The 15141-nt window shown below is 33.7% G+C and overlaps 1 protein-coding gene across 1 annotated transcript in view; it reads left to right on the top strand.

Moving 5' to 3' along the window:
• LOC149778319 (uncharacterized) overlaps window positions 1-12480 on the top strand; it is an 81673-nt gene extending 69193 nt beyond the window's left edge. Inside the window, exons 13-15 of the mRNA XM_089939126.1 lie at window positions 1066-1296; window positions 4422-4522; window positions 8298-12480. Of these exons, the coding sequence (XP_089795252.1) occupies window positions 1066-1296; window positions 4422-4522; window positions 8298-8420 (455 nt within the window). The 3' untranslated portion in view covers window positions 8421-12480. The remainder of the gene's footprint in view (window positions 1-1065; window positions 1297-4421; window positions 4523-8297) is intronic.
• The last annotated feature ends 2661 nt before the right edge of the window (window positions 12481-15141 follow it).

The raw sequence follows: 15141 nt of genomic DNA, 5'->3' as shown, positions 1-15141 counted from the left end.
GGAAGGGTTTGTGGTAATTATTCAGTACTCATATTTACATTCATTTGGAAGGGTTTGTGGTAATTATTCAGTACTCATATTTACATTCATTTGGAAGGGTTTGTGGTAATTATTCAGTACTCATATTTACATTCATTTGGAAGGGTTTGTGGTAATTATTCAGTACTCATATTTACATTCATTTGGAAGGGTTTATGGTAATTATTCAGTACTCATATTTACATTCATTTGGAAGGGTTTGTGGTAATTATTCAGTACTCATATTTACATTCATTTGGAAGGGTTTATGGTAATTATTCAGTACTCATATTTACATTCATTTGGAAGGGTTTGTGGTAACTATTCAGTACTCATATTTACATTTATTTGGAAGGGTTTGTGGTAATTATTCAGTTCTCATATTTACATTTATTTGGAAGGGTTTGTGGTAATTATTCAGTGTTTCATTTACGGAACAATCAATTTAATGACAGGACATTGCCATTATTATAATGACTTCCATCCAATACTAATACAAATGCATGGTTTGCAAAGATTTGATGGTCACTCAGATTGTGTGCTTTATAGTAGATCAGCTGACAGTCATGGTTATACACTAGGTAGGTCAGAGACATTTGAAATGGTACATGTATATTTGATTTGTTTTTAAAACTTTTATATGTTTTTTGATTAGATGAAGGAGACATGATAGATAAAGATAAAAATAGACAGCCATGACACTTCCTCATTATGATGAACATTATTACCACTACCACCACCAACACCATCATCATAATCAACTTTTTCTTCCTCACCACCACCATTATCATCTTCATCATCATCAGTGCCTTTTTCATCATCACCATTATCTTCATGACCATTATCTTCATGACCATTTTCATCATCTTTGCCACCAACAACATTACCATCATCATTATCATCACTATCATCTTCTTAAGAACAGTTATCACCATGATCACCTTTGCCACCACTAACACCATCATCATGATCATTATGACCAGTATCATCATCCATTTTACCATTACCTTGTCATCATCATCATTATCATCTTTCTTTTTTCTTCAGGCAAGGGTGGATCGATCTTTTTTGGAATTGACAAGGACCAGGAAGTATTTGGTGTGGAACTTTCAAGGTCTAATCGAGATGAGTTTCGACTTGGTGTTGATCAGATGATGGTAAACAAAATTTCACCTCGTCTCCTCCACAACCAGTATGAGGTCATGTACTACCCTGTTGATAAGATCAGCAAAAACAATAATGGAGAGAAGATATGTATTCCAGATCACTATGTTATTGGTAGGTAACCGAACTTTGAACTTTAAGTAGTCTAACTTTTTTCTGCTGAAGACAGTCAGTTTGTGTTAGCTTCAGATTTGAACTAGGTTGTAAAATGCTAAAAGTAATTTAATAATATTCCCATTCTATACATTTTCATATGATAAGAATTATATTTGTCAAAATACTTTACATAATTATAATGTAGAATCATAAACTGTTGTCATTTTCCTGAAAATTTAAAGTTACAGCTTATTGCAAGATAGCAGTTTTCTCTTTTTGTGTTTCCCATGTTCTCAATTCTGGTATATGTTCCTCACAACTTGAGCTTACTGTAAGTTTAGTTAGTATTCCATGGATGGGTGTTATCAAATACTCTTTTGATTAATGATATCAAATGCAATCCCAGGTAAAAAAAAGATATTAGATTACACTGAGAGAGTAAAAAATTTTATGGATTAACTTAACAAATCAAATTCACAGGCGTAATTGATTGTATCTATCATGACATAAAATATTGTGAAAAAAAGAAAATGTATGTGAGGAAAAGGTATTTACGATGAGAGAGAGTAAATACTCTGTATCAATGAGGCAAATAATTTTTTTTTAAAAAACATCAAATTATGAAAGACAAAAATGAATAAATTGGAACAATCAGAACTTTCATAATCATTTTGCCAAAGAAAAGAATAAATTCATAAATTACTAGTATAACTGTCTGTATTCAATTGGACATACTCTGGCAATAGTTTACAGGTATAAATTTTGCAAAAATAACTAATTTTAACAGAATGATTATATGTCCCTTTAAATAAAGAAGTGTAATAATTCCAGGTAAATCAGCATTTATGTTTGTATTATACTTCAGGGTCGTACAACACTGCAACCAGCATTCATAATAATAATAAATACTTCAGGGTCATAGAACACTGCAACCAGTATTCATATTTGTATTATACTTCAGGGTCATACAACACTGCAACCAGCATTCATAATTGTAATATACTTCAGGGTCATGCAACACTGCAACCAGCATTCATATTTGTATATAACTTCAGGGTCATAAAACACTTCAACCAGCATTCATATTTGTGTTATACTTCAGGGTCATACAACAATTCATCCAGCATTCATATTTGTATTATACTTCAGGGTCATACAACAATTCATCCAGCATTCATATTTGTATTATACTTCAAGGTCATACAACAATTCATCCAGCATTCATATTTGTATTATACTTCAAGGTCATACAACAATTCATCAAGCATTCATATTTGTATTATACTTCAGGGTCATACAACACTGCAAGCAGCATTCATAATTGTAATATACTTGAGGGTCATACAACACTGCAACCAGCATTCATAATTGTAATATACTAAAGGGTCATACAACACTTCAACCAGCATTCGTATTTGTATTATACTCAAGGGTCATACAACATTGCAACCAGCATTCATATTTGTATTATAATTCAGGGTCATACAACAATTCATCCAGCATTCATATTTGTATTATACTTAAGGGTCATACAACATTGCAACCAGCATCCAGATTTATTTAATACTTCAGGATCATTCAAACATTGCAACCAGCATTCATATTTGTATTACACTTCAAGGTTATTGAAACACAGCAACCAGCAGTCATACTTGCGTTTTACTTCACGGTCATATAACATTTTTTATTATATGCTCATTTTTGTCTCCGTTAACTTTACATTATCAGAATCGTGCAATATTTTACAATATTGCACGCCTTCACGTTGCATTCACGTGCATGACATATATTCCCAATAGTGTAATAGGAACCTACTTTGTAAACAAGTTATGTACACTCATGATACAATGTTTTTGATTTAGGCTAGCAACAAATGCCAGACAGGTCATAAAATTACTGTGTCCTTACAAATAACATGCAAGTGACAAGGCATAAACATGTCTTCTTTAGCTGTTAATAAGAATGGCAAAAAATATACTTAGAGTTTTGCATCCTAATTTCCTCAAAATGTACTTTCTTAGTTCTGCAAATCCGAATTACATGAGCCATGTCATGGGTTCTAAAGCTTTATTACACATTTCAAAATTGTACTGTAATTTCTACTACATTACAAGTGCAATTACATCCTCCTTACTGCATTCAGAATGAAATGAACATTATATTCCATAGCATCTTTTTGATAATTACAATTGAAAGACATCATATTTTCCCCACATTTTGATTGTAAATATTCAATGACAGAACAGAAACACATTGCAGATGTCAACACACTGCTTCCTTGCTGCTGAAATCAGATGTACTTATGTAGAACTGACAAATAAATCCAGTCCATAATCATGCAATTTAGCAGAGCTGACAAAAATACCAAAATCTATTTATCTCAGACTCATTTTGCGTTTTGTCGGATGATTATACTGCACTCCCAAGCTCATGCAGTATATCCATCTGAAAAACTCATTCATATTTTCCCACACAAATGCAATAATCTATAAATCTAGATTACATTTTTCCTATTATACTTCATGGTCATATAACATTGCAACCAGCATTCATATTGTATTTATTTCCAGGTCATACAATATTTATGCAAGATTTATTATACTTACATTTATATAACCATTTCCAGGAGATTTATTCATTAACTTTAAACATTTCTAAAATTGTTATTGTATTTTAAAAAATTTATTCTGAGACTGTGCAATACATTCGTTTGCAGATGATGCCATTCACTGACACTACTATACCTTGCTTGTAAAGCTTACTGACATTGGTCATCAGGTGATGATTCATTGAATGAAAGGCAAGGTTATCTACAATAAAGGATGTAAATAAGTACTGAAAGCATCAGCTTGCACTGCATTGTTGTGATTAAATAAGATTTTGAGTATTGATTAATTGGTCTGTGTCCAAACTCCCAACTGAAAAATTGATTAAAAATGTAATGGTTTACCCAACTTCAGACGAATTGGATTATGCCACTTATGTAGTGTACCTAAACAAATTAACTTAATGGATTCTCACACAGCACGATTAGATATACAAAATCTTACAATCATACTATTTTGTATTTGTATAGGTAACTTAACAGGAAAAAGAAATTTACAGATTAAGTGCAAAATCTTTAATCAAATTAAACTTTCCAGAGATAATTGTGCGAGGAAGCAAGGGAGTAATGTACACAGTGACAGCTGACCAGAAGTGTTACTATCGCTTTGGACCCAACACAGCACCAATCAGTCCACAGGTAAACACATGGTTACAGTTCATAAATTTGTGTCTTGCTTGCAATGCAAAGCTGATTCAATGGTCTCTCAATATAAAGACAATTGGTATACCATTGCCTCTTGTAGAATGTGGAAATTGTCATGAAATTCATTTTTATTAGCTATTTTACTTAATGGATAGCAAGATATAGCTGTCACTTTTCCATCATTTCCATGGCATCCTCATTAGTTTGTTAAATTTGTGGTAAAGTTTGTTCAAGCAGTGCTTTGATCAGGGGATCAATATGCTGTCCCCAGCATTCTTTGCTGACCAGACCTTCAAGTATTTTATCATAGCCTTGACATGCTGGCCTTGGCCTTCTTGTCTTTTTGTGATTTGGAGGTCAACATGCTGACAATGTTCTTTTTATTTTGATTGTGGGCTTGACATACTGGCCTTGACTTTTTTTGATCTTTGGTTTTGGTCTGACATGATGGGCTTGGTCTTCTTTTTTGATTATGGACTTGACATGTTATCCCTGCCTTTCTTATAGTGATTGTGGGCTTGTCATTCTCGCCCTGGTATTATTGCAGTGATTGTGAGCTTGACACACTGACCAGGGCCTTATGACAGTAATTATGGGCTTGACATGATGGCCAGGGCCTTATGACAGTAATTATGGGATTGGCATGATGGCCAGGGCCTTATGACATTAATTATGGGATTGGCATGATGGCCAGGGCCTTATGACAGTAATTATGGGCTTGACACACTGACCAGGGCCTTATGACAGTAATTATGGACTTGGCATGATGGCTAGGGCCTTATGACAGTAATTATGGGCTTGGCATGATGGCCAGGACCTTATGACAGCAATTATGGGCTTGGCATGATGGCCAGGGCCTTATGACAGTAATTATGGACTTGACACACTGACCAGGGCCTTATGACTGTAATTATGGGCTTGACATGATGGCCAGGGCCTTATGACAGTAATTATGGGCTTAACATGCTAGCCCTGACTTTATGGTAGTGATTGTGAACTTGATATGCTGGCCCTGGCCTTACTATAGTGATTGTGGGCTACTGAAATGGATAATTTAAATGCATTCATTTTAATGACTAGTATCCACATTCTATTAAGAAAAGCAGCTGCAGAGACTTTTTGTTGTTCTGGATGTTGGTGTATGAATAATTAAATATGCAGTGGAGGAGCAAGCCAGGCTTGAACTTCAATATAATTCTTTGCTTGTGAACTTAAACAAAAGCTTATTAAATTGTTTTCAAAAGATCTCTGACTCAGTTCTTTATAATGATTCAGTTCTTTATAATTTTCTCTTATATTCTTTTGTTTCATGTGAGAAGTTGTATTTTGATGTTCATATATGTGCATGAATGTTTTTTTTTATATATGGTAACTTTTAGGTTTATTGATGAAGAAACTTCAGAGCACAGAAGGAATATAAATGCATAATATATGTTCAATACAGTTTGAGAATTTTGGTCTGTGCCTAAGTGTCTGATATAGTGAAGTGGAAGGGGTAGATGAAGACAAATACCTGTAAAGGAACTAAAATGTTGTGTGTTTCATTGTGATTTAATTTATGTGTTACAGTGTGACCCCACTATAGTGTGCTCCATTATAACGCGATTTCAGATATAACGCGGTCATAGCGAGGCACCCAGAATTTCATATACATGTATTTTTCTTATGCACAAAAAAAAAGTCCTGAAAAGTACGAAAAAACTTAAAAGGTTGCTTATCATTTTGGGGAAGAGATCACGTATGAATAATACAAGACGATTGTGGCTTGGCACCTGAAATTTTATATGTATTTTTCTCGTACGTGAAAAAGTATTTTTTTTTCTTCTTAAAAGTAAGAAGAAGAAAAAATGCATAAAAGTTTATTCTGGGATCGCATAGGTCTTCGCCACTGTCGCAAACTTGGCTGCAAAACATACCATGTGGCTTTTTTATTTGTTGGCAAACTGGATATAAAATGCACTGAAATTTATCTATTGTTACATGAACAAATTCTTTGTCCATATTGACAAACCATCTAAACAGTGCATTGTTATATCATAATCCGCTTATCTTGACATCTTGCAAGAATTCTGTATGTTGTGAAATATCTGCTTTTTTGTTGTTGACATTTATGGTAACGGAGATCAACTGGACAAGGCATTATCTCATAATCTATCTTTTGTCGCATTTTCGGCTGCTTGCTAGTAAGTAATGTATTTACAAAGACTGACATTTCTATGTGGATGGTAAGTAAAATTCCTCTTCTTTTCACTCAGAATTGAATCCTTCAGAACACTCACATTTTCTGTAATAATCCCTGTCATCAGAACACCTGTGTCTCTATTGTCCATTGACCCTTTGTTAATTTTCAGATGCATGCATGGAAGGCAGCATCATGCTGCTACCACAAATGTTATAAAAAAAAAAACCAAAAAACAAATACATCTTACTTATTGGGTAAATTAGTCATAGAATAGTCTAAACAACGGCCAATTTCTTTTTAAAAATGCACCCAGATAAAATAGTTTGCTGAAATTTCAAAGGAAACAGATTACTTTTGAAGCACCGACTGTTATGAAAACATACTCAGCAAATGGAAAAGTACCTTTCTCAATGATGCAATGCAATTATTTGATGTTGCCACCACAATAAGAAATGGGCATTTGTTTGGTTCTCCAAAGCTGTCCTTTAGTGGTGACTTCAATAGCGCATGCACCCTTCATCAAAGAAAGCCAACCACAATCTTTCAATAACAGCAAAGAACTTTTCTTCAAAGGAAGTCAGTACCAAACTTAAATAAAAGTGATGGAATCTGATGGATTTTTGCATTTTCCAGCATGACTGGAACACGTTAACTGTGCTGTTAAATTTCCTTTTTGTAGGGAAAAAGTTTATGCTTACGAACGCTACCAACAGTGGCTTAAAACACAAACTAACTTTTACCAACTTGGAATGTACTTTAAAGTAAATGTGCTTCGTCATTCTTTACCTGATTGTGCATTGTTTTTCCACTGAATTCAGACCAATATGACTTGTTACAAAATTAATGAATATTTTAAAGCTGTGTGTGTGCATATTTTCGATGGAATCACTTGTATTGTGGATTCAATGATTATGATGAGTTTTGCAGGTGAGTACATGGTTTTGATACTCTATTCATGCTATACATTAGACATTTATATATAAACAGGATTCATGGTTCTCTAAATAAAGTAAACCATTATATTATGTCTTCTCTGTTTTCACTACAGGTGTATTTCTCATTTAATATGCATCAATTTAAGATGGTATCTATGCCGACAAAGCACGTATTTTACCACCCACATTTATTACCCCCCCCACAATTTTTGGGGGAGTACATTTTCTTCAGCTAACTGACTTGGTTGCATATAACATGGTTCAGTATATAACGCAGTTGGGTTTTATGGCTCCCAACTACCGTGTTATAGCGGGGTCACACTGTAATTATAATTAATATTATTATTCTGTAAAATTATAAAAATGTTCCAGCAGTGACTGTTGCATAAAACATGGGAATATATTTTGTAGATCAATCCAGTATTTCATTTATATACCTCGACATATGCTTCCAGAATCACGAAAAAGCCACATTCTTCAGTTGCACACTCATATAGTGCTTTTTAGGTTTAGAATAATATTAAAAGCTTAAAGCAGATTATAAATATGACCATAATTATCTTCTGTATGATTTTAAAATTATATTTAATTTTGAAGATTCATGATGATATTACAGATTTCCAATAATGATATAATCATTTTCTCATTACAGGAGTTGAGGCATCTGGTGGTTCTAGATACAGAATTTGACTACCAGGAAGAAATATGCAGATTAAGAAGAGAACTGGAGCATCTAAAAACTTCCAACTGTCCCAAATCTGACCATTCCTTGTGAAAATTTTAAACTTTATCGCTCTTATCTCAGGTTTTGTTTTGTTATAATATAAAAAATCAGGGTCTCAAAAATAGGTAGTAGAGTACATCATATTGCAGGCTTTTAAAACTTCTAACTCTGCAGTTCAAACTAACTGAGTTTGCTGCTGATTAAGCAAATGAAAACTATATGAGTCAAGTCTGTTTGTGATGATTCTGCAAATGAAAACTATGTGAGTCAAGTCTGTTTGTGATGATACTGCAAATGAAAACTATATGAGTCAAGTCTTTTTGTGATGATTCTGCAAATGAAAACTGTATGAGTCAAGTCTGTTTGTGATGATTCTGCAAATCAAAACTATATGAGTCAAGTCTGTTTGTGATGATTCTGCAAATGAAACCACCCTGAGTCAAGTTGTTTTGTACTGACAGCAAATCAGATTACTTTTAAGTCCAATTGTCTGATGCTGACTGCAAGCCAAACTACTTGAGTCTAATTGGATTGTGCTGATTTTTCAAATCAAAACTTTTCAGAAAATTATACTACTCAGGGTCGAATTGTTTTGTACCAAATCAGATTGTTTGAATCATCCTAGATTTTGTGCTGACTCTGCAAATCAGGCTGCTCCAAGTAAAATATTTGTTGTCCTGAGATTAGTTAATGATGAGACAATTTGAGGAAGCATGAAAAGATGAATGACCTGCAAGACTTTATAGGGTTTTCTCACCCTTTCTTGTTTGTATTATAATCATTACAAATTCAAATTGTATGCACAAGTAGAAAGAATCAGTACAGTATTAAAATTTAATTTCCTCAGAAGTATTTTGCTTGAAGAAGTTCACATTTGTTTCCTTATGATTAAGATTGAATTTGTAGTTTTTAAAATTGTATTAAAATTTCTCCCATGCATATTTATCAATTTTTCTTTTTGTGGTGGTCATTCTTATAATTTTTGCCTTTTCATGTGTCATGCTTAGTGAAAGAAAAAGTGATTGAGATAATTATGTAACAGAAAGGCACATTATCTGGTTTGACATGTACATTGCACAAATATGTAAAAGTTGTTTGCAGCTCGAGTTTGTTTTTTATGCTAACTCCTGGGCCATCAAATTGTAAATTCCAGTTGTCAGTTTGTCTAGATAGACACAGGATTGATATTAGGGCTGAAGTAGGTGAATTTTTTATTTGTCATTTGTGGGACACGAGTATGGTATAACTGAAATAAAGCAAAATGCAAGTCAAGATCACAAGGCATATGTCAAGTAACATGTCCTTAGCGATGAATATTGAAAACTTAAGTCAGCAGTTTCGGAAACTTGTATTCTTATTTATTTTTTTTAAGTCTGGGCAAAAGCCAAGAGAGCTTAAAGCATGTCCCTTTGTCTGTCATCCATTGTGTGTCATCTATCACCTGTCTTCTGTCCATCAACACTTTCTTGTTGACACTCTAGAAGCATCATTTCTGATCAGATTTGGTATGTACACTTATATTATGAAGACCCTGGATGCATTTGATTGGGAATAATAGTCTTGCACATGAGGTGACCTTGCGTCTGATATCTGGACATGCAAATACTATATGGATCATAGTTCTGAAAAGTCATCAAGATCTCAGTTGATCCAGGATGATCAAATGTGGTATTGCACTTAAAGTCATCAAGATTTCAGATGATCCAGGATGATCTAATGTGGTATAGAACTTAAAATCTTCAAGATCTCAGATGATCCAGGATGATCTAATGTGGTATAGAACTTAAAATCTTCAAGATCTCAGATGATCCAGGATGATCAGATGTGGTATAGAACTTAAAGTCACCAAGATCTCAGATGATCAGATGTGGTAATGAACTTCAAGTCATCAAGATCTCAGTTGATCTAGGATGATTAGATGTGGTATTGAACTTAAAGTCATCAAGATCTCAGATGATCCAGGATGATCAAATGTGGTATAGAACTTAAAGTCATCAAGATCTCAGATGTTTCAGGATGATCAAATGTGGTATAGAACTTAAAGTCATCAAGATCTCAGATGATCCAGGATAATCAGATGTGGTAATGAACTTCAAGTCATCAAGAACTCAGATGATCCAGGATGATCAAATCCTGGAAATCAAAGCTTACAACCTTCTGGTTCTGAGCCCAAAACCTCTATGTGGCCTCAATGGATAAGGCCAGTGCCAGTAATCCATGCTTGCTGCACAGATTATCTCCCCTTATAATTCGTAGTATGTTTATGTACTGTAAGGGTGGGGCTTTTAATAGTTTTTAAGTTTTGAATCAGATCCTAGCTCCCAGGGCAGGGACAGATACAGAGGACTATGCTGGTTTCATAAATGACTGAGCCTACATATATGGTCTAGAAAAAAGATAAATTTTGCCAACATTAATGGACAATGCTGCATTTAGATGCTACAAGCTTTAATTTTCCCCTCTACATTTTCAGTCCATGTGTGAATTTGCATTCCCATGCTGACATATGTTGGCTAACAAGGTGAGCGATATCAGGCCCACTTGGACCTCTTGCTTGGTTGGTTGTTTTGAAAAGTACTCACTACGATTGCATGTAAGAATATCAGTGGTACACATGTTTTATGGCACTTCGCTTTCAGTATATGTACTACACCATACGTATCTGCATCTAATGCACAACAGTTGTGAACAGCACAGATCACAATATGCCATTCCATAATAAGATCTGGGTTTTCAGTGTTTACAGTTTGGCATGTTTACCATATATAATCACATACGTTTTTTTTCAAACTGCAAACAGCATAAATCTAGATCTCCCAGCAAATATTGTGAAGGCAGATTTGGGTTTGTGTAGTTTTGTTTGGACTAATCATTAAAACAAACAGTATAGACCCAGATATGGCAGTGTATTATGCGCCAGCAGATCCGAGTCTCAGCTGTTACAGTTACCAGTTGGATCTGACTCACATGCAGGTAATATTTATATTTACTACATTGTTCTGAAATGTTTTTTCTTTGAAGGGAAGTAAAACTTTATGCCAGCTGTCCAGGCAGAACTTATTATAAAGCTTAAAGAAAGATAAATGTACAGTAATTTTTTTAAAACTTTGAGAGAAAAAAAATTATATTGTTTATCTTATCAGGTTTTTTTCTTCTGAATTTGATTAATATAAATGTAAACGTTTTGTCTCTATACTTGTTCAGATCATTAATATTGATAGCACAGAGTTTGAGTACAAGACACCTTTACTAATAACATCTAATTGTGTTGAGATTACAGTATTTGCATTGACACTTATTTAAGTTCTCTTTTGAAGAGATTTAAAAACTCACAGCCAATGATTACAGATTTTTATTTCTGTTTATTTTCTTGATTAGCAATACAAAATGCTAAAATGGCAGTGTAGACAAATACATTAAATTGTTCATTTGTATTATTAAATAAATATTAATTATTGTTAATATGTTTCAGTGCAGTGTTTCATTTTTTTTAAAATTGGAGAAACTTTTTGTTACCTTTTACCAATAAATTGATACATTATTGTTGCTTTGGAATTTAACTTGTTATGTCCAAACTATAATATATCTCTGCCAATCAAAGATAATCCTAGATACTCTATCTGGTCTGTTAGCTGGAGGCAGAAAATGCTATGTTTGAGCAGTGTGTTTGCACATTGAGCCATTTTCAGAGAGGTGCCAAAACGGAGAAGAATAGGGACAAATGAACCAAAAAGAATTGTGTTTACTTCATATGAAAAACCTTTTGGTCATAACTTGCACCAATTTCTTTTACTTGCTTTCTAATCAGCAAATATTTTAATGATGAGGAGAAATTCCTGTTTCACAAAGTGTGCCATATTGCCTTGTGTTGGCCATGGCTAGAGACAGAGCAAAACCTTTTCAGCCCTAACTAATAATTAGGGTGCTTCTTCGTTGTAACGTTTGAGTCAGCCAGAGATATCTGTTTCTGTCAGGTTCCTTTGTCTGGCCACTCATCTCTTTTTGTTTCATTTGTTTTGTTGTTTTGTCTTAAGAAAATTTGCTGCATGGACCACTTAAATGGAAGACTTCAGAGGAATGATTCCTTAATAAATTTGACTTCTGAAACAGGTTTGATGTTTGTCAGTTGTTGCTTATAGGGTGAAGTTTACAGAAATCCTGTGGTTCTTGATAGGTTGGCCCAAATTGAACAAACCAAAAGTACTACATAGTCAATTGACACTGATGCAAACTCTGAATTTAAATGTAGAATGTGTACAAAATTTATATTTCTGTTTTCATATATTGTAGTGAATTTTTTCAACAACAACCTCCCCCCACCCATGGTAAAAAAGGTAAGTGGCTTGATGGGGCCTTTCAGATATATATTTTGCAATCCTTTCAAACCTGAACCACTTATACATTCTCCAAAGGTATATTATGCTCATATAGACTGACAAATGTACATAAAACTATCGTTTTTCTTGCCATCACATGCACAGTATTATTGGAATGGTGAAAAAGAGATTTCATTCCTGTATATTTTTTTCTTGGACAAGTTTGACCTTTAGAGTCTCTAATGTTGAGCTGAATTCTGTTCTCACATTCTCACTTTATTTTCAAGCCTGACATCAAAAGATACAAATTGTTGTTGGGGGGAGGGGTTGGGGGGCATGCTTAGAAGCTCATTATCTGGGTGAAAATGAAAAAGGGAATGTTTTTACATTTGCTTTTGCATGTGCTCTGTCAGGAGGAATGCACATTTTCATGTTGAATATCAAAAAGAATTTTGCTGCATTATTTTAAACTAAGACACAGCATAACAGAGTCTCTTGTTAAAACAGAATCAGTTCATTCCAACATAACACCTGGCCCAGCAAGTGCTAGTAATAAAGCAAATATTAGCATAACTTTCCATCAAACTGGCCTAGGAAGTGGTTGTAGTTAGGAAAGTCAGAGATGGATGAGCTGTGTAAACTGTGTGTGAAACAGAAAAACAAGCAATTTTCCAATAGGATTAGTACAATACACAGGCAGATAAATTCAGCAGATCATGTGGCAGCTGTATGGGAATAAACCATGAAGAAGGAATTCAACCGGGTAACTGTGGGCCTGACTGAATCTTGTTCTTTTGCACATTCATTTTGTATTGATATTGCTGAAGCCCATAAGAGTCTTAGTTTACTTGTCATTCTTACCTGTACACTTTATTACACTCATACATGACATACATGAACACTATAAAAATAAACATATTTACAATTGGTAAATACTTGTAAAAACATGGATCTGGGTCTATAAGGTAAAAACAAATGCTTAATAGATAATAAATCATACAATAGCTTTTTTCCTGTTTTAATGATGCTGCAATCACTTAAAGATATGTTTTTCTGTGTCACCTGTTTTATCAAGTTACAAGACCAAATTTATTTATTGAATTTAGAATTGGCCCTCCTCTGGTAAATTGATTGGGGAGTTGGGCCCCTATTTTGGAAAATCCTAGAAGCAACACTGAATGTAGTTTGATTACATACTGGTCAAAAGAGCTTGTACTGACCATATCTTATTAGATGTATCTGATATGCTTCTACAGGAAATTTCTGTTTGCAAAAATTTCAATGTATAGTTTCTTTCTATGATATAAGTGGAAGCTAAAAAAAAAAGTTGAATCATGTATTACTTTACAGTAAGCTATGATTTAAACTGCTCAAGACACATAGATCACACTGTTAGTTTGAATCATGATATATGTAATATATTTTGAATTGAATGGATTTCATTCCTCAAAGCATATGGTATACATGTGATTATATTTATGGTAGGACAAAAGTACTTTTTTAAAGACCAGCTACTGAACATAACATTTTAAAGCTTAAATCTAGTGCTTTCAAAAATAAAAAGATTTTCTTTTAACTTTTGAAAATAGACAAATGGTATTTATATGCATTCCATCAATGCATTACACAAACCAGTCAGAACCAGTCTTCTGAGGACTGGAACTGTTCCTCCAGTGTGACAACTGGTGCAATGATGTGTACTGAGAATTGTTATACAACGGCTGACATATACAAAACAAGATGTTAATTGATTACCCTATTGTTGTAATTTGGAAAAAGCATTGATATTTATTTAGATGTTATAAGTAATAATGGGACTAAAAGTGGTCCACCATGCGAATTTGTTTTTATTAAAACATGGCCAATCTTTTGGCAGAGGTGGGTTAAAAAGTTGTGACCAAACAATTTATGATTTAGCAGAAACACTTGCTTAAGCACTTTCTTTTTGTCTTGTTTAATTGTTTGTGTTTTTCAAGCTGTTTTAAGAGAATCATTTGAGGGAAACACTTATCTGTTTTGGTCAAATCATTTTAAAATTCCAAAACATGCACTTTTTTAGAATGCTATAAAAACATTGGTTAGAATATAATCCAAGAGGTTCAACAATACATGGAAATCAGAGTTTTAAAGGCAACTAGCAAACATCCTGAGTTTTCAGTGAAGATTGCTTTATCAAGACACCATTGATTTGGGGAAATCAGGACCAGAAAACTACTGGGAACAAAACTGAATTACATGTATGTCATCAGTGGACACGAGGCAGAAAGTTTGTTGATGAAAACTAAAAATACTTGTGGATTTATATATTAAAAAAATCATTCTTTGAACTATGAGATATACAACTCGTATGTTTTCATTTATTTGACAATACCCAGATTCACATTAATTAATTATTATTGTAACATTGACATCAGAATCTAACATTGACATCAGAATCTAACTTGTGTTCAAACGTT

This window comes from Sinohyriopsis cumingii, chromosome 17 (genome assembly GCF_028554795.1).
Source record: "Sinohyriopsis cumingii isolate HCF-2022 chromosome 17, ASM2855479v2, whole genome shotgun sequence".
NCBI classification, from domain to species: domain Eukaryota; kingdom Metazoa; phylum Mollusca; class Bivalvia; order Unionida; family Unionidae; genus Sinohyriopsis; species Sinohyriopsis cumingii.
The sequence above is the reverse complement of the archived record's forward strand: the minus strand, read 5'-3'. Positions and strand labels throughout refer to the sequence as shown.